The 24,380-nt window shown below is 55.2% G+C and overlaps 1 protein-coding gene across 2 annotated transcripts; it reads right to left on the bottom strand.

The window, feature by feature from the left end:
- Positions 1 to 1,874: 1,874 nt before the first annotated feature.
- Positions 1,875 to 22,222, bottom strand: TCF25 (transcription factor 25). Of its 2 annotated transcripts, none has more exons than XM_055551958.1 (18): positions 21,891 to 22,222; positions 14,037 to 14,201; positions 13,212 to 13,283; positions 12,700 to 12,818; positions 12,295 to 12,360; positions 9,470 to 9,552; positions 8,520 to 8,650; positions 8,325 to 8,424; positions 7,788 to 7,881; positions 6,673 to 6,765; positions 6,451 to 6,556; positions 5,389 to 5,548; positions 4,585 to 4,672; positions 3,949 to 4,107; positions 3,764 to 3,854; positions 3,283 to 3,362; positions 2,235 to 2,307; positions 1,875 to 2,149 (listed from the first exon to the last, which is right to left on the bottom strand). In XM_055551958.1, the coding sequence occupies exons 1-18, from the start codon at positions 22,080 to 22,082 to the stop codon at positions 1,991 to 1,993; spliced, it is 2,031 nt and encodes a 676-aa protein (XP_055407933.1). In that variant the 5' UTR covers positions 22,083 to 22,222; the 3' UTR covers positions 1,875 to 1,990. The 2 variants fall into 2 exon arrangements, with proteins under 2 accessions (XP_055407933.1, XP_055407934.1); XM_055551959.1 differs by having other exon boundaries at positions 12,700 to 12,815.
- Between the last annotated feature and the right edge of the window lie 2,158 nt (positions 22,223 to 24,380).

The raw sequence follows: 24,380 nt of genomic DNA, 5'->3' as shown, positions 1-24,380 counted from the left end.
GTGAGTGGCGTCCTGCCTCCAGCTTCCATGTCATTGCTGCCCCGTAAATGAGGCCTTTGAGCTGCCTGCGCCTCTCCAGCCCCCAGTCACCCAGCCTGAGACTTCAAAGGGCGTGAGAACTGGGCTGCCTTTGCCAGGAGCCACAGCCCTCTTCCTGGGGAGGCCTCGCGACTCCCCATCTGGTGCTCACCCGCAGGCAGGGGACAGCAGGACCGCCAAGCTGCGATTGGTCACGGTCCTGGGAACCATCCATGCGAACCCACAGCTAGCCCTGCAGCCTGTCCGCCTCTGCCCCCGGGAGTAAACGAGTGAGGGGAGACAGGCGGGGTGGGGGGCATGGCCACCCCCTCAGAGGACACACCACGTGAGACCATGTGCCGAGCGCATGTGGAGGCTGAGTGGGAACCCCAGAACCAGAAGAGGGCCAGGCACACAGAGGCTCGTCCCATGAGGGAGCTCCTGGGAGCCGGAGCCTGAGGAGCCTCTGCCTGCAGAGCTGAGGGGCGCCTGCATGCAGCATCACACCACAGCGGCCCACCTTCAAGGGGTCACCCGAGGGCAGCCAAGGGGAATGTGCTGCCGCACCCCCACTCCCCACCCCGCCCCGCAAGGAGAGCTCAGCAAGGCCTGGCCCGGAGTGGAGTCACAGGGTCTTGGTTCAAGAACTATTTTCTTTTGAACTTGGGGAAGGGAGGGGCTTTTGTGCCCCTTCTTTGGTGCTCGTGCTGAAGACCTGAGGTGTGGTGTGACTTGGTAGGAAAGAGTACAACAGCAATCCATGAGCAACACAAGGTCTGAGTGGTCAGGTGAGACTTTATAGCACAGATGTCTAGATGTAAGGGCCCTGGCTGTCTAACTCTAGCAGCCAGAGCAGCATGGCTAAGCACTGTGTGGGCAGCAGGCCTGGGCCCAGCCTCTGCTTCACTATCCCAGGACCCTGGCTCTTCATCGTAAAGTTGGACTGCTGGTTGCAAGATGGCTGCTGTAGCTCCATACATCACAGCCCCACCTAAATGTATTTAAAGTTGAAAGAAGCAGGGCACCAAGCTCTCCTTGCTTGCCTGTCATTTTCAGAGAGCAAGTCCCTTCCCAGAAGATCTCCAGCAGACTGTGTTACTGGGCAAAGTCTATCACAGGCCACATTGGTGGGGGCCGTGTGGCTCCAGGGCAGGCCTGGTCTCTGGAGCTAGGTGTGGATGGTGGGAAGTTTAGCTCACAGCATCATGTCTGAAGGGCGCTGTCCTTGCCAGGTGTTCAGGTGCCCCTCACCTGGGAATGGCTGGAGGGTGAGCTCACATCACTAGGATGCCTTGGACTTCCTGGAAGATGGGCGATGGAACAGACTTGGGTGGCTGTTGATGGGAGACGACTAGGTCACACCTGTTGCCACACTGACCTGGGGCCCAGTTGCTGCCCTGGAGCACACAGGCAGCCTCTGTGGGCAGAGGTCAGGGCCGGGAGGGTGCTCAGTAGACAAGAGTACCCAGTGGGACTCAACCTCAGTGGCCTGGATCCTTGCACCACCACACAGCGTCCTCAGTCACGGGCAGCCCGTGTGGTTCTGAGCTGTCACTCGAGTGCTAGGACGCAACCTGGATGAAGCATCTTGGTCTTCGCCCTCTCCACCCCTCAGTCCATTTGCCCCCAGATCAAGTGCCCCCTAGTCTCTGCCTCGTTCACTCCCCAGAGCTGCCAGGATGAGCAATCTTCCCAAGACATATCTCTCGGCTTCCACACCCACCCGCGTCCCCTGAAGCCAGCGTGGACTCTGGCCCTGTGATGCCCCGGGGCAGCAGGGCAGTGGCAGCGAGGTCCTGCCCGTGAGGGGAGCTGGGGGCGGCGACTGCAGCCCTGGGAAAGAAGAGTTCACGCGGCAGAGTGCAACCCACGTAGTTTATAGAAGAGCAGAGCAGGCGGCGACCTGGCCGATCCGACCAGAACAGAACCCGGAGCACAACTGTGCAGCGCTGGGGCGTGCACCCCACTGGACTCAGTCCCACTCCCCGTCGCCCTCAGGGTGCTCCTCGGGCAGCACCTCCAGGTCGTGGAAGTGGAAGTTGGCCATCATGTCCCGCACGGCCAGCATCAGTCTGTTCAGGCCCTGGTCACGGTGCAGACCCCCGGGCCCCCCGTCCTCCGGTCGCTCCCCCTGTGGAAATGAGACTCGTCTGAGCCGGGCCCCCAGGCCCAACACCCGGTCTCAGGCTGGCGCCCCGTGGGCTGACACCACATACCTCCACGGTGTAGTTGGGCAGCAGTGAGCGGAAGAAGAGGGCAATGGTGTTTCCGTGGCTGACGGGGCTGAGCCTGCAGGAGGGAGTCAGGATGGTCAGAAAGGCCTGGTAGGCTGGGAGGGCAGCCCCCATGGAGGCTGGGGCCTGAGCGGGAAGGGGATCTAGAGCAGGCTTGGCCCTCTGGAACGAGGCTGGTTGAGCAGAGTGGAAAGCGGGGCCACTGCAGCCGAGCCCCACTGCATCTTGAGAAAAGCTGTGTTTCCAAGCGTCCTTCCCTCCGAGTTGTGCAGTGAGAGACGATGTTAGCAAGTGCATCTCGGGGGCCTCCTGCACTTTCTGGGCGCCTGGAGCCAGGATGGCCCCCAACTGTCCTTAGTGGGACCACACCCCACATGCCAGCTGGGCTTTGAGCCTTCTGATACTCATCATTAATAATTTTCATCTTAATCCACTGACAATTTAACTGTGGACTGTATTTATGAACGTGTACTCTGTTTTATACTTCAACGGAGGAAAAAAATACCTGGCTCTAGAAAATACCTCCACTTGAGCCCTGTGTGTGAGAAAGTCTGTCTGAGTCTCCTAGGCTGGGGACTGTGAGGTGGGCTCTGCGTGAAGTGAAGCACTTACTCACTCAGTGCTAAAGTCCATAAGGAAAGGGAAAAAAGGCCGTCTCCGACACGATTCTGGAGCAGCCTGGACAATTGGGCCTCGGGGCCTCCTTCCCAGCCTCTGGCTGTGCTGGACGCTTGTCCCTGGGGCCCTGCACGGGCTGAAGCTCCCACGGGAAACCAGATGCTCCTGACAACCCAGGCTCACAGCTGTCTCCTCCAGGTTCTTACACCAGTTCTGATTACGTTTACTCCTGGATTCAATACCCATGTCCCACTGTATCCACCACCTGCTCCAGAACCTGACAGAGAAACGCCCTTGGGTGGACAGATATGTGAAAACACACGGCCAGCAGAGGCTGACTCTTTTCCGAGACCCTCCGAGCCCCAGCACTGACCTCGGAGCAGTGCAAGCCCAGGAGCAAAGCAAGAAGTACCTCTCTGGTCTGACGTAGGAGTAGATGGTGTCCAGTGGGGGCAGAGGGTCGAAGCCCAACACAGACTGTGTGGTCACATCCTATGGGAAGGGACAAAGAGCATGGGCTGCTTTCAACTGACTCGACTCTGGACCAGATATTTCTGCTGGGAGTGGGCTGCATTCCCTGTCGGGGAAGTCTGGGGCGGGGGGCTTCCTCCACCAGGACACTCAGCCTGTCTGCTCTGAGGATCGGGGTGAACCCGGGACAAGCACATGTGTGGGGATCACAGGGCCTCCGCTCACAGGTGCTGTGACTCCCCCCAAATGTCAGGGCTGCTGGCTACAGGCCGTGGGCCCTGAGCTGCCAGGTCACCACTCTGCACCCCGTAAGATCACGGAAGCTGCAGGCATGGCTCTGCCTCTCAGGGGGCTCTGCATGGACCATGACCTGGGGGCAGAGCTGCTGGAGGGACAGAGCCTGTGGTCAGCACGCTCCTTACCGGCGGCAGGGCGGCCACGGCCTCCTTGATCTCAGACAGGACCACATGCCGGTGGATGTTCCTGGGCGCCCGCTGGTACAGCACCTTGCGCCTGGGGCCGGGAGATGAGGGTGGCACTGCAGGAGGCCGCGGCCCCGCGAGACAGGCCGGCCCTCCGCACTGCCTGCTCCCACACCCCAGCTCACCTGCTCTCACATGCCTCCACGGCAGGGTCCCCGGCATCCACCGCCTGTAGAACCTTGTGCACATTCTCCTCCAGCCAGCTCATGGTGGCCGGCTCCTTCCAGAGGAAGTGTGACCTCCCCAGGTACAGGCTCACCAGCTGGCTTAGGGCGGGCGGCTGGCTGTGGGCAGTGGGGACTGTGAGACCCTGTGGGCTGGCTCCATGGGCCCACTGGTGCTCTGGGGGTCCCAGGCTGTTGGCAACCTGGAGCAGAAGGAGGCTGCCCCGAGGGGGCTGTTGTCCCGGGATGCAGCTCCCAGGGCGGGGCACCCAGGCATTTCCTTCTGTGCAGCGAGCACCCTTACTAAGAACAAGTTCCCCAATGACAACATAAACACTTGGAGAAAGTGTGCACCTATAGACACAGACCTGAGGACCCCCCTTGGTGTACTGACCAGCCTTGAGGTGCCTGGCTCCCGTCACAGGTTTTTCTTCATTTATTATGAGAAATTTTAAAAGGCAGCAGGTGGCAACACAGGCATCTGGACCACATGCACAGCTACAGCAACACTATGCTCGCCCAGCAGACACGCTGCAGTGGCCCCAGGCTGACACCCAGGTGGTCGCTCCCCAGGCCCCAGGCACCTCCAGTCTGTACCTGATTTCGGCATCGGGTCCGAAGAAGTGGTGCGTGGCCACGGTGGCGTCGGGGCGCACACTGCAGTACTCGAGCAGGGGCATGAGCACTGTGGGGGAGCAGGGCAGCACCCTGAGGGGCTGAGGCCGAGGAGGCTCACCCAAGACTCCCGAGCACGTGTGCTGGACGCTGTCATCAGAGACCCTCCCCCAGCGCTCTCCCTGGGGCGGGCAACACTACAGCTGCCCACCTGCCCTATGGGGCTTCCCCATGAAGCAAGTGACCTCCCTGTGCAGGGGTCTCAATGGGGCAAGGTCAGCTCCCCTCAGACCCAGCCAGGCAGCCCCATGCGTGGATGGAGCCAGATCGAGACGAGCAGGAGGCCCTGAGCAACCAGGCCACCCGCAGGCAGGCTCATACCGGGGAGGGAGCCCCTTGGGAACTACACACAGAACAGGACCACAATGCCACCAGGGCCTGATGGGGCGGCGGGCCCTCTTCCCATCCACACAGCCAGACTTCAGGGGCCCATGGAAACTGGCAGGTCATCAGAGAGAACCAGGGCAACCCCGACCCCGAGCTCCTCACCAGTGAGAATGGGGTCCTCAGGACAAGGACAGACACCATGCTTCCCGTCACACCCAGCCTAGTGCCCTCTCCCTGGAAGCGTACACTTCAGGTGACAAGTTCTGCTAGAACTGTTAATATCTGAAGACGCCCTAAGCCCCAGAGATGCTCTGAGAGCACAGCTGGCTTTCAGATGCATCATCGGGAGCTGGGCCAGCACGGGACCCACTCATGCCTAGAGCTGCAGGGCACACTCACCTCCGGGGAACATGGTGAGCGCCTGCTGGATCCGGACACAGGCCTCCTCCCTCGCGGAGCTCATCTCCTGCTCGGAGAGGTCTGCCTGTTGGCTCAGCAGGAAATAGGCCAGTGGCACAGAGAAGGCAAAGTTTGGGAGCTGGGACAGGTTCCGATGGGCCTACAAAGGGAAGGAGAAGTTTGGGGCTTCAAGGCGATACTCACGGGCACATGGCTTGCATGGGCAAGCTGTCCCTTCCTCTGTGCAGAAAGGCAAATAAAAGCACCCAGGTGTGGGGACAGAGGCAGGCCGGGTGAGCGAGGAAAGGCCGGATGCCCATCTTCCCAAGGCTCAGGGTCATCTGGGCAGTGGAATCGCCCCCCACCTCCACGGCTGCTGACGCCCGGCCCTCGCCGCCCTGCCCACGGGCACAGGGCAGAACACACACGATGTATGATGCTCTGTGAGGATGAAGCCACGGTCTCACCCCAAACATTCAGAGGCAGCCCCTGCAGCTGTGTTCCTGTGACCTCAGGAACTTGTGTAAACTAGACCCCATGGGTGGGGATCCTCGCCCAACTACACCACAGACCCAGAGTTCAAAGGGATCCATGTAGTTAGCCTTCAATTATACACCGGCGTGTGCTATGAGGAAGTTCAAAGAGCAGCAACGGCTGTCACCTCCTGCCTCTACCCACTCCTGACTGGAGGTGTCCCCCGAGACAGCACCACCCAACAGGAGCACACCATCAGTATACAGTTTCTAGCAGCAAATTAAAAGAAAACGGGTGAAATTGATGCTAATACCTTACATGCAACCTAGCACACCTAACACAGCAACGCTTGCATGTGAAGCCACCCTGAAGGCCATCAGTAGGGCTGCTGGTGTCCTCACTCCTGCCCAGTCTCAGACCCCTCTGGCACCAACGTGTCCAGGGGTCCGTGGCCGTCCCCTCCCCCAGGCCTCCTCTGCGAAAGCGCTCACCTGTAAGCAGGTGGCGAGGCAGAGAGGCAGGAGCACTAGGGTCTGCCCCAGAGCCTCCCTGGAGGCCCCACCCCGCCTGGCCTGTGCGCACACCCACCTCCCACTCTTCGAACAGGCGGATCAAGTACTCGTAGCTCCGTGCTCGTAAGGCCAGGTGGTCGATCAGCAGCAGCATGCACAGGGGGTCCTCGTCCGGCTCCAGGCTTCCAGGGGGAGGCAGCATGGTGAGCAGGGCAGGCAGAGGGAGACAAAACCCAGAGTGGGCCAGCGCGGACGCCACGGGCTGCAGCCCCAGGCTGGGGAGCAGCGGCAGCCCTACCTGAGGATGAGCTTGCAGTACTCCAGCGCCGTGCGTGGGCAGCCCCGCTTCTCCAGGAAGCTCATCTGCTTGTAGAGGGCCAGGTAGAAGCTCCTAGACCCAAGACAGTTCCTCGTGAACAAGCGCGGCAGCAGGCCGCACCGCACGTTGCTCGGCACCTCGTCCGACGCCGCGTCCACCCTCTGCCCGCGGGCTGCGCTGGCATATCCCGTGTGGCCTAATCAGCGCCAACGTTCGCCAGGGTCCTGTCTGCAGAGAAGGTGACTCTGCTTGTTGTCTGCAGTCACATGTGGGAGCACGGACAGAAAACCAAGCTGATGTGTTAGTGGAGACCTCCATCTTCTTGGGCTTTCTCTTAAAAATAACTCTTGTTTAAGGGAAGAGACTTAACACCTCCAACTAATCATCATCTTAATTTATTCTCCAATTTCAGCTGTCACCACTGCCCTGTTAATGCCTGCTAATGCCAGGAACATCAGTGTTTTCAGCATTTCAAAGAACTAAAGAGTTTCACTGGAGAGAGCTTGTACAATTAAATGCAATAGAGAAAGTTCAGGACTGGCCCGGTGCCCTGGGGCCCAGCACAGCCCCCAGCTCGGGGGACACAGCCCACGTGGGACACGACAGGAGGGTGGAGAGGGAGCCTGGGCTGTGGAGCCTGTCCACGTGTGCAGGGCCCTGAGGCGGAGGCCTAGGAGGGAGGCTGCGCTACTGAGTGGGGGCTCGGGGGAGGGGCATCTGCAGGAAGAGGGTCCCACATGCGCGCGTGACCAACCACACGTGGACATGACGACTGCACTCCCAGTGCCAGCACGCACGCCTGACCATAGGCTTTCCAGAGGGTCCTGAGCCCAGACACAAGAGGAAGTACAACTGCAGGTCCCACGTGGTGAAATGGCTGATGGTTTCCGTCCTATTGCGCACAAGTGTCAACCCCAGGCCGGCCGGTCCTGTCCATCCCTGGGCCCAGCCCTCCTGCGTCCAAGCTTTAGACACAGTGAGATACCCGAGGATCCCAGTGGTGCCCCCATAGACTGTCCAGCCCTCACGTCGTGATGCCTATGACCCCTGCAAGGGAACACAGAGGCCCACAAACACCCAGGCAGTTGGTTCACCTGTTCTCAGGCCTGCGGTAGTCCAGCCGGCAGGTCCCACTGGTGAGGCTGAACAAGGGGTGGAAGGCACACTCCATGCTGTACAGCGCACGCTCTGCCGGCCAACACACAGCGGGCGTCAGTCACACGCAAAAGGGAGTCGTGACTTGGCCACACCCCTCAAGAAACCCAGATGCCCCCAGGGGCCAACTCCCGGGAGCCAGGGTGGGAGAATGAATGAAGGGATGAAATGCTGACACAGGGCTCACACAGGTCAACCCTGAGGACATCGTGATAAATCAAAGAAGCCAGGCCGAGACACACAGGTCGAGATTCCATTCACAGGACAGTCCAAAGACAGAGGGTGGACTGGTGGTTGCTGGGGCGGGGGAGGGGAGGTGACGGCTGATGGTCAAGGTCCTTTGACATCCCATGGGAATGACCCAGAATCAGCAGGGGCGTGGCTGAACAGCTGTGTGTACACTAGGTCCATAAAGCTGTATTTACAGAGTGTCCCCGCCTATATGCAGGCAGGCGCTGGCTGCTGGCCGGCCTTACCCACAAGGTCGCGTGCTGTCTCCTGGTCCTCCTGAAAGCGGCATGCGTCGCTGAGCTGCAGGAGCGAGTCCACGTGGTAGGGGCTTGACTGGAGCAGGACCTATGGGGGAGGGAAGATGCGTGCTGACGAGATGACACCCAGGCAGGCCCCGGGCCTCCGGATGCCCCCAGGACCACACCAGGGTACCAACGCACCACAATGTTATTGGGCTCCATGGACTCGACAGCGGCCAGGAACTTGTGCTGCGTCTGTTGGTACTCCTCGCTGTGTTCAAAGGCGAAGGCCGAGCGGCCTTTCCTGGATTCCAACAGCCGCATCGACAGACCTGGGGTGGGGGTTGCCCACGTCAGGACACCCAGAGCCGACTGCCTGTGGCTCAGGCCACACCTCCGACGCCCCTTCTACCCTTTCTCCCCCGAGGAAGGTGGACAACAGGGGGACATGCAGAGCCCGCCCCAACCCCCCAACCTGGTCAGCCCTGGACATGGTTTGCTTAAAGTCAGAATCCAGATGCCACCCCCAAGGCGACAGGGACTGCTAACTCATGACACCCTCTGCTCCTACAATGACGCTGGATGCCAGGTCCAGGGTCTGAGAAGCCTGACAACTTCATTTCTTTCAGCACCTTCGTGAGACCTGTCAGGGTCGGGGGATGCCCTTAGCCACAGTCTCTGACAAAGTCTACTCCAGCCCAACAGGACCCCGTGGCACTGTGTCCTCTGCCTGCACTCAGGGGCCGCTGTTGCGAGCGTGGGAGGGAAGGGCCAGGGGGACGAGGCGCCCACCAGGCCCTCACTGGGCACAAGGGGCCTTGCAGGGCACCCCAGGCCCCAGGGCGCCCCCATCTGTCACGCCACACAGCCAAGCCCCCAGCAGGGCACTGCTCCACATCCAAACCTTTCTGCTCTGCGGCTGTTCTATGAATTCTGTACACTTGTGAGTTTGCAACCGAACACAGAACACCACAGCTAAAGAATGAACTTGCTGGTTCCTGTGCGGCAGGACCCGCAGCACAAAGGGAGAAGGTGGAGCAAAGCGGATTACCACACGGCTGAGAAGACAGACAGCGGTGGGGTCTGAGTCCAGATGCTGGAGCCCCTGGCAGCACGTGCACACACAGAGCCTGGCCGCCTCCCTCGCTCACCTGGTTTGGTGTACCGGGGCCACGTGCTCTTCGGGGTGCTCAGCCATGTGCACTTGGGGTACACGCGCTGCCTCTGCCGCGGCCTGGGGAGCATGGACAGGTCATGGCTTTACTTCGGCGGGCAAGGACAGCATATAAAGTGGACAACAGCCATCAGGCTGCCGGGTGGGACTGCAGACTGTGATCCGAGCAACCAAACCACACACGTAGAGGTAAGAAAAACAAGAAACTCAGGCTAGTGAAACAGCAGGAAAGGTAAAAAAAGCAGCACAAGGTGGAACCTAACGTGAAGACGACAAGGAGAGAGGGAGCCTGCAACGAGTTGCAGATGCGCTAGCCTCCCTGGATGACGACCCGCTGAATAGGGTCCACCAACAAACCCCAGAGGGATGGGGCATCAGTGCCCAAACACCAGCGCACTTCTGGAGAAAGAAAGCCAGCCACACAAACACGAGCACGAGTGGGCCGTGGCCCGGCTCCCTCCCCTAGCCCTCCCCCAACCTCTTAAAGGACAGTGTTCTCTGGTGTTCTCTGGTGTTCTCTGCTGCAGGCGCCAGCCCCTCCCCTCAGCCATGGTTACACCAAAGGCTTTCTCCTCTATGACGGAACTGAGCAGCAGTGGCCTAGTGGACTCGTCTATATTTCTCTATATAATTCTTTGATTATTTGAATTATTTCATCAAGAAAAAAAATGAGTAAGAATCTGGATTGGGTGAGGAATGGGATGAAAAAGTATGGCCCTTCTTCCAACAAAGAAGTAAAAAACTGGGACTTCCCTGGTGGTCCAGTGGTTCAGGATCCGCCTTCCCCTTCAAACGCAGGGGATGCGTCTGATCCCTGGTCGGGGAGCTAAGATCCCACATGTCGCAGGACAACCAGGCCTGCATGTCACAACTGCTGAGCTTCCCCGTTCTGGAGCCCATGGGCCACAACCAAAGATCCAACATTCCACAACGAAGACCTTACATGTCACAACTAAGACCCAACGCGGCCAAATAAGTTTTTTAAAATCCCACTTACTCCAAAAAAAAAGTAAAAAATACAGGAGAAAACACAACTCTTAAGAAAACAGCGGTCAAAACCTGGAGTAAACTGAAATGTGGGATGGTTCTGGGTGACTGGTAAGGTGTACAAAAGAGCATTAACCAGATGCTCAGAACTGTCCCATCTAGGAATCCAAGGGAGGGTCCAACCCTGCAGGGGGCTGCCAGGCGGGAGAGGCTGCCCTGGGAGGTGGTGTGCCAAGGAGGGGAGCAGACACCAGCAGCAGAGAAGGTGAGGCGCACAGGGCACCAGGAGGTCCCAAGATGGCCAGAGACGCGTGGGGCCTGGGGCCCAGGAGAAACCACAGCTTCTCAGGGGAGCCTATACACAGGACTTAAGTGTTCAAAGGAGTAAATGGGATAAAAAGTACAATTTACCACTGAAAACATAAATGCAGAGCTATTAAATACTAGTATACTAACAACTGTAATTTGCACAGAAATACGATCAGGCAAGCGTGTAAAGATGCGGTACAGAACGACCGGGCAGATGGCCAACAGAGGACGCGAGGAAGCAGGGTGGAAGGTCGAGCCCAGGGGAGCCCAGGTGAAAAAGACAACATTTTGAGCTAAAAACGTTCTTCCTTAATACTCCAAAAAAGAAGACAAAGTCAGAGACCCCTGTGTCCTGAATAACTGAACACCAAAAACAAAAGCAAATTATAAAGAAAACACAATGAGAAACTCAATGGCTCAGATTCCGTGCTTCCACTGAAGGGGTTATGGGTTCGATCCCTGGCTGGGGAACCAAGATCCCTCATGGTGAGCAACCAGGCCAAGAAAAACCAAAGCAACAAATCTCAACACATGACTATTTTTCACCTTGTTATCACAACAGTCTTTAAAGCCTCCCACGCCTCCCATGGATCTGAGCAGGAAGCCACACCCAGATTGGGGGCAGGGGTTCAACTCTAAAGAGGGCAATGGGTGGCACCCCCACGCCAAGTGCCAGCAGGGGCTACAGTCAAATACACCCCAGCACCCGTGCCCTGTTATACGGTGCCCAGAGCTCAGCCATGCAAACCAGGCACATGAAAGACAGCAGGACCTGCGGGCCCAGGATGCACAGCAGACAGCCGGCCTGGAGCTGCTGGAGTAAGCAGCTGTTTTTCATAGAAGCGTTGAGTCCTACAATCAGAAACATGCACTTGAAAAGATAAAGCCTAGGGTGCTCAGGGCTGGTGCGCTGGGATGACCCAGAGGGATGGGATGGGGAGGGAGGTGGGAGGGGGGCTCAAGATGGGGAACACATGTACACCCATGGCTGATTCATGTCAGTGTATGGCAAAAACCACTACAATACTGTAAAGTAATTAGCCTCCAATTAAAATAAATTCTTTTAAAAAAGAAAAAAAAAAGAAAAGATAAAGCCTGGGCTAAGGGAAAATTGCCTCAGTTGGGGCTGGGCCTGCAAGGGAGCACGGGGCAGAACAGCCCCTCCCACAGGAGCCTGGGATCGCAGCGCTCTGGGCACTCCCATGGCCTTGAAAACACGGCCTTGGCCACAGAACCCACTTCACAAAGATCAGACTTCTGTCAGAACCCGAACTCCAGGTTAGAGTTGCTCTCGACTGCAAAGCAAAAATGCACCTGGCTGAGATTTCAAGGCTTTGTAAAATTAGGACCCTGGTGGGCAGCAGTGGTGAGGGACAGAGCCTGGCTCCCACCGGCAAGGCCGCACGACTTCTCCCCAACTCCCCTCAGGCCCTGGGACTCCGCTTGTCACTGTGGCTCTAAAGCCCCTCCCCACCCCCTTCAGTGAGAACACAGCGGTGGCCTTACCTCTGCTCCCCGAGAACAGCTCTGGCACCAAAATATCTTTTCAGCTCTGTGTCTGGATTCAAGTGTCTAGAGAATTGAAAATTTTAGAGAGAAGAATGAAGATGAGTGCTCTGACATCAATCCTGGGAATATTAGAAAGTCACATGAGAACCCAACAGGGAAAATCGCTCTCCTGCCTGCTGACGTTCTCTACAACCACACAGCCCATGGCCACGCTGGCCACCACTCGCTGGGCATGAAACCGAGGGGTCTTCCCTGCCTTAGGAAGGAAGGAGGCCATGGTCGGTGGTAGGGACAGGAGCAGAGGAGGTCATACACTCGGAATATTCCCAGGCACACAGAGCTAGAGAAAGGTCCTGCCGGGTCAGCACCGCCCATGCCCGCTGCTCCCCCGCGCGGCCGCACCTGTGCTCCACATATAGGACATGCTTCTTGGTGCTCAGGGGGGGCGGGCCTGGGCGGCTGGCACCGCTGGCGTCCTCGATCCTCTCCAGGATGCGGTCAATGTCCTCCAGGCCATTCTGCTGAGAGTCCCAAATGACACACACACCAACGGAGCATCAGTGGCAAAATCTACTTTCACTAAAAGCAAGTATTATATCGTGTCTCCTTCCTGAAAGACAGTCCACTCCGAACACCATGTATTGCAGGAACAGTGAGGAAAAAGGAGAGGTGTGTCGTAAGATGGGCAGTCAGAACCCCGGACCGGGAAGGGACTCAGTGTCTGCACTATTTCAGATGTTTGCCAGAAAATGGACAGCACAGACGGCTCCAAGCCTCTGGGATCTAAGTGAACAAGTTCGCTCATTTCCCCAATCTCTGAATAGTCAACAAAATATCAAGTAACACTGGCCTGTTTTCAACACCACCTCAAGAAACAGAAAAGAACAGAGAGGAAATCTGCCAGCTGTACATACCGAGGTTTCTCCTGCGTTTTTCTTATTTTTCTGTTTTCTTTTCTTCTTGCGGAGTTTGCTACAGGCATTGGACTAACAAAAGAAGCACATTTCACTCAATGGAGAGAGGCGAGAACATCTTAAACCCAAGAACTAGCTGGGGGGAGGGGCAGTCAGCTGAGGGGAAGATGGCAGCAGCCTGCCTTCTGGATCCCCTAGGAACACACCCACTTCTCTCCAGCAGCTGACCCTCCTCCAGGCTCCCTGACTCTGGTCTCACCCCACCTTTCTGAGGTGTCCCTGACAACTCATGGGCTCTGGACCATACACCTGCCTGCCCTCTGCTGCCGTGCCTCACCCAGTCAGCCACTCCCCACCGCGGTCAGCCGGCCCCTCCCACTTGCAGGCCCCCTGCCTCAAGATCTCTTGTGCCTTCACCTGGCCACCTCCTTCCATCCGTTCAAAGGTCCTCAAGGAAGCCCCCCAACACCCCAAGACCAGTGGTGCCCAGCTGCACCAGAGGTCCCTGGAGGGCACAGATGGGCCTGCAGTCAGCACTTACCAGGTGAATGATGAGGGGCCTCCTATGGGGACCCCTTCTCATCCAACCCTAACCTAGCCTATTTGTTTCTTCAAGGAGCATCCACCCAGTGGCAAACAACACACCCAGAAAGTGGGAGGCAGGCCCTGTGCCAGGGAGACGTGCCTAGAGGCCCCTACTTGTGGCCCTTTCCCAGCCACCACGAGTCTCGAGGAGTCCATGAGAGTCTGATCATGGCTCCCAAGGCAATCCAGGGAGCCGGGCAAGTCACAGAGCACAGCAGCGGGATGGAGGGTGGGCCGCACCTGCTCTGAGGGAACCGCTGTGTCTGCCGCGTCGCCGCCCCTGGTGGACTCTGAGTGCCTGCTCTGGGCCCTCCTCTTGTTCCCTGACACCACGGCGTCCACAAGCAGACAGTCCGTTCTCTCCCCGTTCACCCCGGGTGCCTCATCAAGGTCCTCGATGTTTATCTGGAAACATAGATGGGGAAGCAAGGGTGTTAGGGCTGCATCCTAGTCACCAATTACAAAGGTGAATCTGAGACACATGTGTCTTGGGGTGGTGGGTGCATGTCAGGTCACTGAAGTGGCAAAGGGGAGGACCATGAACATCACCTGTCTAGGGTCCCCAGGGAACGCAAGGGCGCCATGAGGCCACATCATCTGTGCTGAGCAGTGACAAGTGCTCCCCCTCCGAGCACCACTCCAGAGCGACGGTTTGCAAACATATTGCTCAGCTAATGCCTCACTGCTCCCTTTTCTCGCCTGGACTCCAGTTAGCCAGTCTACACCGGCAGACAGGACCAGCGCTGGGGAGAAGGTGGGCGACACACACGAGTTAAGGATGGGACCTCAGTTGGTGGTGAACAGGGATAAGCCACACACACGCATGCAAGCAAACCTCAGGGACCCAAATCTGGATGGATGGTAGGTCCCGGAAGACGCACACCCTCACGCTCGAGAGGGGCGGGGGACAAGTCATGGGACAAGTTCTGGCCCTCTGGCCAGTAAACGAACCAGCAAGCCAGAGGCAAAGCAGCAGCAACCACCAGGCTCCACGAGTCAGATCTGAGGGGCCCACGCTGCTTTGCTGAGGTCCAAAAGTAGAGAAATGAAACCACATTCGATTCAGAACATCCAAAAAACATAAAGCTCAAAAAATAAAAAATAAAATCCACTCTAACCCCAGAGCCCTAAGATGATTTCAAAACAAAACTGGGATGACGTCCTCAGCGACCATGCACTGCCTGCTCCCACAGGCCCGGGATCCCACAGAAGGTCTCAGAGAGGGACATACGCCTGTATGGGTGCCCTGGTTTCCTGTCTTCAGCAGTAGAGGTTCCCATGGGGCAGGGACAAAGCGTGAGGCTGTGTGATGGCTTGCCGGTCCCTCAAATTCACAGCTCTTCTGTAACAACTGGAAACGGGAAGTGGCAGGGGCAGGGGGCTGCTCCCCACACCAGCGCCGCAAAGGGAGGAAGTACAGGCAGGGTCTTGTGATGTTTCTTCTCTGTGGCGGGGGTCCTGGAGGAACAGCCCGCACACTTTGTCTAGGATTCTGCACCTCCGGGAAGTTAGGGACTGGTTCTCTTTTAAGTCCTGCTCACTTCCTTCAAACAAACTCTCATTTTTGAGCCCCCTTTGGAAGCTCTGAGAAAGTTTTGAGAAATTTCAATTAATAACAAGCATGCCAAGATCAACTTCCCTGGAAAGAAAACCTCTGACTGTGCACGCAGGACGCAAGGGCTCAGCACATCGGCAGCTTCACTGCTACCCACACTGGCCGGTGCCACCCGGCACCTCTGTCCAGCACCCTGACGTGTCTGACTCGCCATCCAGGAGCCTCCGGGTTGGTCATCAGCTTCAAGGTCCCAAATGGATGCCAACTTCCAGAGGCTCTTGTTCACTGCTGGTGTGCACTCTGGGATCCACAGTAAGACAGGGTGCAAAGCACACTAATAGTGAGGATGCGGGAGAGGCTGGATCTCTGTTGGGGGTAGGAAGCTTTTTACTAAAACTCTTGAAATGAATGTACAGGACAAGTTTTGGAGGAGGTGTGTGACCCAAACTCTGGTCAAGAGACAAGGCCCTTCCATGACCCCAGCAACACGGGCCACGGCTCAGGCGGCCGAGTCCTAGGCTTTTCACCACTATGACTTTGCCTGTCCCAGCACGCTGCACCCACAGGCCAGTGTCTTCTTGTGTCTAGTCCCACAGTGTACGGCTTCTGAGGGTTGTCTCATTCTTTTTCTAAAAGATTTACTTTTGGCTGCGCCGGCTCTTCATTGCTGCATGTGGGCTTTCTCTACTTATGGTGCTTGAGCTTCTCATTGCTGGGGCTTCTCTTGTTGTGGAGAATGGGCTCCACAGCGAGTGAGCTTCTGCAGTTGTGGTACCCGGGCTTACATGGCCCTCGGCCTGTGGCATCTTCCTAGACCAGGAAGCGAACCCATGTCCTCATGCTCAATGCACAAAGAACTTCATGACAACATTCACAGAAAGGAAAATAAAAGAATATCAAAACCCCATTAGGTAAATACAGAGTAAGAAGAGGCAAACAGTCAATTGCTTTTAAGAGAAATTTTAACACTAAAAAACATTGTGTACTTACCATAATATGTACCATATCCAGCACTCCTCACTCTGCCACATACATCCACATTACCAGTTGGTATCATTTACCCTCAAAATGAAGTTTTCTTTAACATTTCTTTTAGTGTAGGCCTTATGGCAATCATTTTTCTCAGCTTTTGTGCTTATGAAAATATTTTTATTTCACAATCATTTGTGATAAACATTTCACTGGACATAGAATGCACTTTAAGGATGCTGACCCACTCTGAGCCAGAGTGGGTCAGTAATTGCTTTCCTATAGACAACCTGTCTCTTACCTCCAGGGTCTTTTATGACTTTTCTTCACCATAGGTTTTCAGCAATTATGATTTAAACTGCTGCTAAATTGTATCCCACTTGGAGTCTGTTGAACATTTTGGATCTATGGGGCTTTCTTCTGTGTCAAATTTGAGACTTTATACCACAATTTCATTGATGGCTTTTTCTGCAGAACCCCTCCCGTTCTGCTCCTCCAATTACAGACATTAAACAACCTGATACTGCTCTACAAAGTACTAATTTTTCCCACCACGCTCCCCCTTTCTGGATCGTTGGGTGGTTTTTTTTGCCCTTAGTTCAAGATCACTGATCTTTTCTTCTCAATTATCTAATCTGCTACTCAGACCATTGAGTTATTCATTCCAGATAGTAAATATTTTCCCATCTGGAATTTGCCCTTTTATAGTTTCTACTTCTATAATGAGATCCTCTATTTTTTCCCTCATTATGTTCATGATTTCCTTTAAATCCTTGAACATATTTATATCTTGTCTTAGGCTTGTATATGATTTTACCATCTGTCATCAGCATGTTGTTTCTACTGAATGCTTTTTCTCCTGATTACAAATCACATCTTCCTGCTTCTTCATGTGTTTGTAATTTTTTAGTGGGCACTGATTGTCATGATGTGACACTGCCGAGTGACTGGATTTTATAGTTTTCCTTAACAGAGTGTTGATATTTATTTAGGCAGGCAGTAAGTTTTCTTGCAGATTAGCACAATTCCTCCAAACTTTATCTTTAGGCTATCTTAGGATGGGCATAGGGCATTCTTCACCGGAGGGTGACTGTGCCCTACTCCTACGGCAAGGCCTTTCGGAAGCCTCCACTCGTCACCAGGCTTCTCTATGCGGCCTCTCTGCTCTGGCTGGTCAGAGCTGAATGCCTTCCCAAGCCCATGAACTCAAGTGGTGGTCAATCTCTGGTGTTGTCCCTCCTCCACTGGCTGTTCTATGCCCAAACAGCCAGGTATCGAGCCCAAGACTCCAAGCAGGCTTCTAGAACTCCCTCTTTCCAGCTCCCTCTCCCTTAACTCAAGCCACCTCTGCAGACCCCAAATCTAGTCTAGCCCTCACCCCCCGACTCACCGAGAGCACCATGGTCTGCTGGGACAGCCTCCCTGTGCTCATCTCTGGAGAGTGTCTCCAAGCAGAAAGCTGGCACAGGGGACTCGGGGACCTGAGACCTGCAACGTTTGTTGTCTAATGTCTAAACACGATTAGTTCAGTATTCTGCTGGTCTTACAGTTGTTTAGGGCAAGAGGGCTACTTCAGTACCGGTTATTCTGCCAGGGCTAAAGTAGAAACCTTACTTTTCTTTCTATTAATGCACTGCATGGTTTATTGAGAGATTATTTTTGGCTCTACAAAAATAAGCCTTTTGGGGAATTCCTGGCAGTCCAGTGGTTAGGGTTCTGTGCTTTCACTGCAGGGGCCTGGGTTTGATCACTGATCAGGGAACTAAGATCCTGCAGGCTGAAAAAACAAAAAGCCTTTCATTTTAGTTCTTTTTCCCATTTAAAGAGAGAAAACATTAAACCTCTGCAATACTGACAGAGTACTCCTATGGTGTGTAGTTAATGAGTACAAAGCCTCATCTACTGTCTACTGTAGGTAGACACTGGCATCAGTGAGGTCATCTCTGCTAAGGTTTTCTCACAGACTTAAGGATAAAACAATTGATGTGACATGACGTTAACACGAAGAATCTTAGAAAACTATGGTAATCCTCATCCAAATGTGCCCTTGACCAGTGAAAACAGCTATTGAGGTTCTAACGCCACCTGATATTAAACACATTTGTGAATATGAAGCCAGGTGCTTTGCTCCTGAACTGGACATCAAAGACGAAGATGACACATACTGGCAAGTCGGCGGTCACTGAACAACGTTAAGTTCTTACTCCACTCAAACAATAGCAACCTGAACAATGAAGCTTATTTTGAAAGAAGTTTGTTTTTATTTAATTACATAATTTTAGATTTCCTTTATAATTGAGGTTTCTTTCAGAGACCGGTTACTGCATTGTACATGAAAACAGAGAGACAGACTCATGCAATTCTCTGGAACAAAATGGTCTTTTTGCTAAAACTTTTCAATGATCTAGAGTAAAACCTGACAGTTTTCAAAAGTTTCTGTAGTTTTAATCAGATTGTCAAAGTGGTCCCTGACCCCAAAACACTAGTAAGTTCTATTTCACAACACTATTTAACAGTTGTGCAGTACGTTATGCTGCAAAATTCAAACTATACCCTCAAAACAGGCATGTTTATCATATAAATTATATTTCAATAAAATGGATTTTCAAAAACCACTCGGAATGAGGTAGGACAGATGATTTCTAATCTAAGGCCAAGGAAACTCACCCAAGAGCCAGAAAAGAGGACAGCCCCAGTCACTGACACCCTAGAGATATTCCCACTCGCAGGGATGGTGGGGGAACCACTTAAGTCCTATTACACCCTTTCTTGGTCGGTAACATCATTTAATACCAACATCTGCTGAGTGCTGTGTGCCTGGCATGGAGTTCACTGATCCCTTGTGACAACCCCATGGGGCAGGAAGCAGGGGAACTGACACATACGTTCACATATGTTACGAATGTCGTCTGAGTTCTCACAGGTAAGGACAGGTGGAGCCATGATGCAAATCTGGGTCCTTCTGACTGCAAAGCTAGGTGCAGGCTCTCACAGGCTGGCCTCAGAGAACCTCCCTGCACACCCATGGGGGCAGATGCCACTCCAGGGGTGGGGACACACTGGGGAACAATGAAGTCTCCATTCTCACAAGGCAGAGGGAGGCAAGCAGCACAAGATAAAAAGAACATGGAGGTAACTTGGCTGGTTTCCTCTGTGATAAACCTCCATGGGAAAAGGACAAAGACCAGAAGAACGGGGACGGGAGTGGGAGTGGGGTGTAATTTTAAATTGGGAAGGATGAGCAAGACTCAGAAGGCAACATCTGAGCAAAGCCTGAGAAGTGTGCGATGGGGGAACAGAGGGGGAACAGCATCCCCAGGCAGAGGGGTTAGCGGGAGATCTGTGTTTCTGGCCTGTGGCTCCAGCAGATGAGCAACATGACCCAGGCCCTCGGGGGCTATTAAGGAAGCAGGGTTGACAGCAGACGTGGACCTGACAGGATCCCTGTGGCTACTGCGTCCAGACAGGCTGCAGAGGACAAGAGGGTGAGCAGGAGTGGTCAGAATGATTCAGGCGGAAGTGATGGCCACCCCACAGGCGCTGCGCCTGGAGCCGTCCAGGCCTTACCAGGCTCTGCATGTGGTGTGTGAGAGACAAAGGTCATGGGTGCTTCCAGGCTGCTGGCCTTAGTGACAGGAGAGTGGAGCTCCCTCAACAGTCAGGGAGGGCTGGAGGAGGCAGAAGACAGCTGAAGCTTGGACACACCAAGTCTGAGATGTCTGCAGAACATCTAAAGGGGACGATGGGAGGTGAGGTGTGAATCCAAAGACCACAATGGAGGTCTGTGCCGGCCACATCAGTGTCCTACCGGAAAGCACAAGGGAACACACACAGCACAGACAGACAGGTGCAGCCACTGGTCCCCTGACCTGAGTTCATGGGGCTCCACATAAGCATCCTTTCCCTCTGTTCACACAGAGAAGAACCTGCCTTTTCCCCCATTTATCCCACATACCCTGCCCTACCATCCATCTTTCCATTCTACTTGCCATTCTTCTTCAGAAGGGACACTAACTATGCCTCAGAGACAAATACCAGGGCATGGTTAAGAGTACAACTGTAAGTCATCAAGCCTGGATTTACACAGTGGGTGTCACTTACTACCTTATTTGTACAATGGGGACAACATGACCTGGGCAAACAGTAAGGCACACAACATCACACGAGTGCCTGGGATGTGTGAATGTTCTCTAAATAACTTATTATTGTTTGACTTAAAAAAAAAAAAAAAAAGACTAAACCTGGAGGATGTCAGAATAAGGAGAAATTACCCTGACAGAAGATCCGTGAAAATGGCCAACTCCAGCACAAACCCATTTCAGATTGTGAACAAGTGGGATGGAAAGAAGCCCTGAGGGTTTTGGGACAAGTCAAAAGTAACTGCAAAATTTAGGGATAAATGATTTGATGACAGCCTTGGGGTAATACAACCAGATGTGGCTGTGTGTGGGGAGCCAGGGAAGCTTGGTAGGGGAAACATGAAGGTTACTTGTAACACTCTGTTTTTGCATATGTTGGAAATCTTCCATAATAAAAAGTTATAAAGAAAGAAATGACAAGAAACAAGGGTGTGGGGAGGCTCAGAAGAGGTGGACAGAGAATCCAGAGATTTTGAAGACAGATTTCATGCCACCCCCAGCAGAAACTGGAGTGAGGCTTTCTCACCTTAGAGAGACATGGACAACCATTAAACCAAACTTCCTGTGTGGGATGGGCAGCCTACACTCCCCATTGTCTTAGGATGGGTCCTAACGTGCCACCTTCCTGTGAAGTTGGGAGCCAGACCAAGAGAGAGGTGTTTTCTCCCAGATCTTCAGACCTACTGCTACTCCTCCAATCGCTTGGCAGTAGTGTGGAGCCCCAGGTGTGTGCTGGGCACAGGAAGCAGACATGCTACCTGCTACACAGGGGAGTCGGCGGAGCCAGAACCAGCACATGCAAAATTACAGACCCAGTTGGGTTTTCCCTGGCAGTCCAGTGGTTAGGATTCTAAGCTCTCAGTGCCAAGTGCCCAGGTTCACTCCTGGTCAGGGAACTAAGATATCACTAGCCACGCAGCCAAAAGAAAAAAAATAAAATTACAGTCTGAAGCCAGAGCTTTGGAGAACCCAGGGTGGGGGCGTTATTCCTCGGTGCCTGGCACCTGCTGTGGGAGATGAAGCGACGAGCAAGGGAGAGGCACAGAGTCCTGGGTTGTGAGAACATTTGCGAAGGCCCTGCGAAGGCACCGCGGAGGAAATACTTAAGCCTGAAATCAGAGTTGGAGCCCCGAGTCTATGGGAGTGATGCCCCGCCCACCACACCGCGGTCCCGCCCCCATGACAGGCCCTGCCCTCCCCGCGGCTGCCTGGACCCTACTTACCCAACCCCTGAACGCTATGGCCCCTCCCCTCACCGCGGCACAAACCCAACGTAGCTCCGCCCCCTGGCCTCAGGTCACCGCCCACTTCTTTCGCCCCGCCCTCCCCACTGCAGCCCAGACCCTCGTCGCTCCGCCCCGTGACGTCACGGGCCCGCCTCGCACACCGCCCCCACCTGCTGCCCCCACCCCAGGTAGCCTCACGTCTCACCAGCTCGAACCGGTTGTTGACTCGGACTCCCTCCTTCCCTGCGCCCCGGGGGCGCCGGCCACCTGGACCCCGCTTTGGGCATTCTTCTTCCACATCATCGTCATCATGAAGGACAAACTGCAGGGCGCCAGGCCCGAGGGGCTCCTGGCCGCGCTGTTCCCCCCTCAGCCTCCGGAGGGCCCGGCGCGACATAGGACCCAACAGCCGCTGACGTCTGGAGACAGGCAGAAGGAAGAGCAGAAAAGAGAGCAGCTGGCGCGCCTGCGCATTTAAGGCGCGGTGGTGCGAGGCTGGCGTGTCGCGTCTGCGCGCTGCTGCCTTGCGGAACTTCCTCTCTGTTGTCGATAGTATTAGAAAAGGCTCTGACACTTCCGGGCGAGTTCTCGCGCGACTTGGGAGCCCCACGGGCCGGTGTCTCCGGTTCTTCTGGGCGGGGTGGGGCTCCGAGCCTCCAGCCTGCAGTGTTGGTCCGCTGGGTGGGCCGGGGGCGGGGCCAGGCAACACCTGGGTTAGGCGGGGCCATCCTGTGCCGGCCGCCTATGAGGCTGCCCGCTAGACCGTTCTGTCCTCCTTAAAATAGGCGTCTCCAAGCTGAGGAGCTTCCCAAAGCTGTGGACTGGATATGCTGAAGATGAAGGTCCTTTGGACTCCCCTCCCCGGACAGGCTGAAACCGACCCTTAGGGTCCGCCCTAGGAATTTGCCCTTGTTGTCATTAGTGCGTCCCTGGTGATTCTTCCGCATATCTGGATGGGGGAATCCGTGATCTAACGTGGGGAGGCTCGCCACTCTGGCCGTGTGTCATAACCTCCCGGGGCGGGCGTGGAGAGGGGGCGGTTTACAGTGAAGGTCGACGACTCCCCTAGAAATACCGACGTGAGATCTTCAGGGGACTAGAACGTGCAGGCAGATTTGAGAAACCCTGCCCTGCGGAGCTCCAAACGCGAGGGCAAGATAATCTTGATCTGCGTGGAAATGGGCCCTCCCTCCCTGATGGAGGAGAGCAAAGGGCCATGGTCAGTCGGACGACTCCGACTGCGGCACCAGGCCGATCCCTGTACTGAGTTCTTACGTCGCCCTAGAAGGTCGATATCCATCCGTTTATAGGTAAGGGAACTGGCCCACGTAGAACGTAGGTCTTTCTTCCTTCTTGCCTGCGGTTCCAAAGCTCAGATGAGGAAGACTGCTGGCGAGGACCCAGAGGGAGGCAGGGGTTGTGTGCCAGTGCCCGCACCGCTGGTCGGATAGCCATGCTAGTCCCTGGGACCTGGGGCTCCTTCACCGTGGCTGGCACGTGGCTGCTGCCTCAACCCCCACCCCGGCCCCAATCCAGCCACTAAGAGTTAAGTTCACACACAGTACCTCCAGGCCACCCTCCTCAGGAAAATTCTGACTGTGCAGGGCCAGGCTAGTCCCAGATGTGACTAGCTTATGCAGGCTTGTCATCTCACCTGTGGATGGAAACGTGGGGGTGTCACCTAAAGCTGCTTCCTGCTCTGCTGTCCCTAAGTCGACTGCCCAGGAACTGTGAGGGGTGCCCTCCCTGAACAGGCAACTCTGGGCCTGAGTCTCTCCCAGTATTCCCAAAGGCCTGGCCTGAGCTGGAAGCTTGGTTGTGAACAGTTCTAGAGCGAGCACCCTCCCTCTCAGGAGGTACATTAGGTGAACGGAGGTGGGGCGGGTTTGCTGGGTGGACACTACAGCTTGCTTCCCCTGGGTTCAGCAGGAGGCGAACCCATAGCAGCCAGGCTGTAGGAGCACTGGGAACCCTAGACCCTCCCTCCTGACCTCACCTTGGAGCCATATGGGCCCTCCTGGCTTAGCCCAACTGTCCCAAGGTGGCTTTCATTTCACGGTATCCCTGTGAGGATTAGAACCCAAGTCTCTCCTTATTGGGAGCATTGACCTGCATGTGTCCCCTGCCTGCTTCCTCACCTGCAGAATTATCTGCCCTTGGGGATGTTATCACCCTTGGAGGTGCTTTCTCCTGGTTGGCTGTGTGACTGGGCGCAATTCCTTACCCTCTCTGTGCCAGTTTTCTCAATTTAAAATGGGAATAATACTCCCTGCACAGGAAGTACTTAGAACAAGTCTGGGAACTGGATGTTGTTCCTGGCTGCTCTCTCTGTGTCATTCAGTGTCCCTAGATCCCAGCTGGGGAAAGAAAGCACTTCACCAGAAGGCCCGACTGCTGCACGTTCTGTCCCTTGGTGCCTCCTCAGGCCTTAGAGCCTGGCATCCAGCAGGCCTGGCTGTGCATCTTGGTCAGTTCCCTCACCTCTTTGAGCCTCAGCTTCCTCATCTGTAAGATGGGGTGACCACAGAAGCCCACTGCAGAGCACCTGGGTGCCCACGTGCACATTCCCCCCAGCTCTGCAGGCCCTGAGCGAACCCTCTGCCTAGACAACAGCAGTAGAGATCTGGGGGACGAGGCCGAAGGGTCTTCCAGGCTGGCAGGTGATAGAAAGCAGGCTGAGTGGTCATCACACACG

The sequence above is a fragment of the Bubalus kerabau genome, chromosome 17 (genome assembly GCF_029407905.1).
Source record: "Bubalus kerabau isolate K-KA32 ecotype Philippines breed swamp buffalo chromosome 17, PCC_UOA_SB_1v2, whole genome shotgun sequence".
Classification (NCBI taxonomy): domain Eukaryota; kingdom Metazoa; phylum Chordata; class Mammalia; order Artiodactyla; family Bovidae; genus Bubalus; species Bubalus kerabau.
The sequence above is the reverse complement of the archived record's forward strand: the minus strand, read 5'-3'. Positions and strand labels throughout refer to the sequence as shown.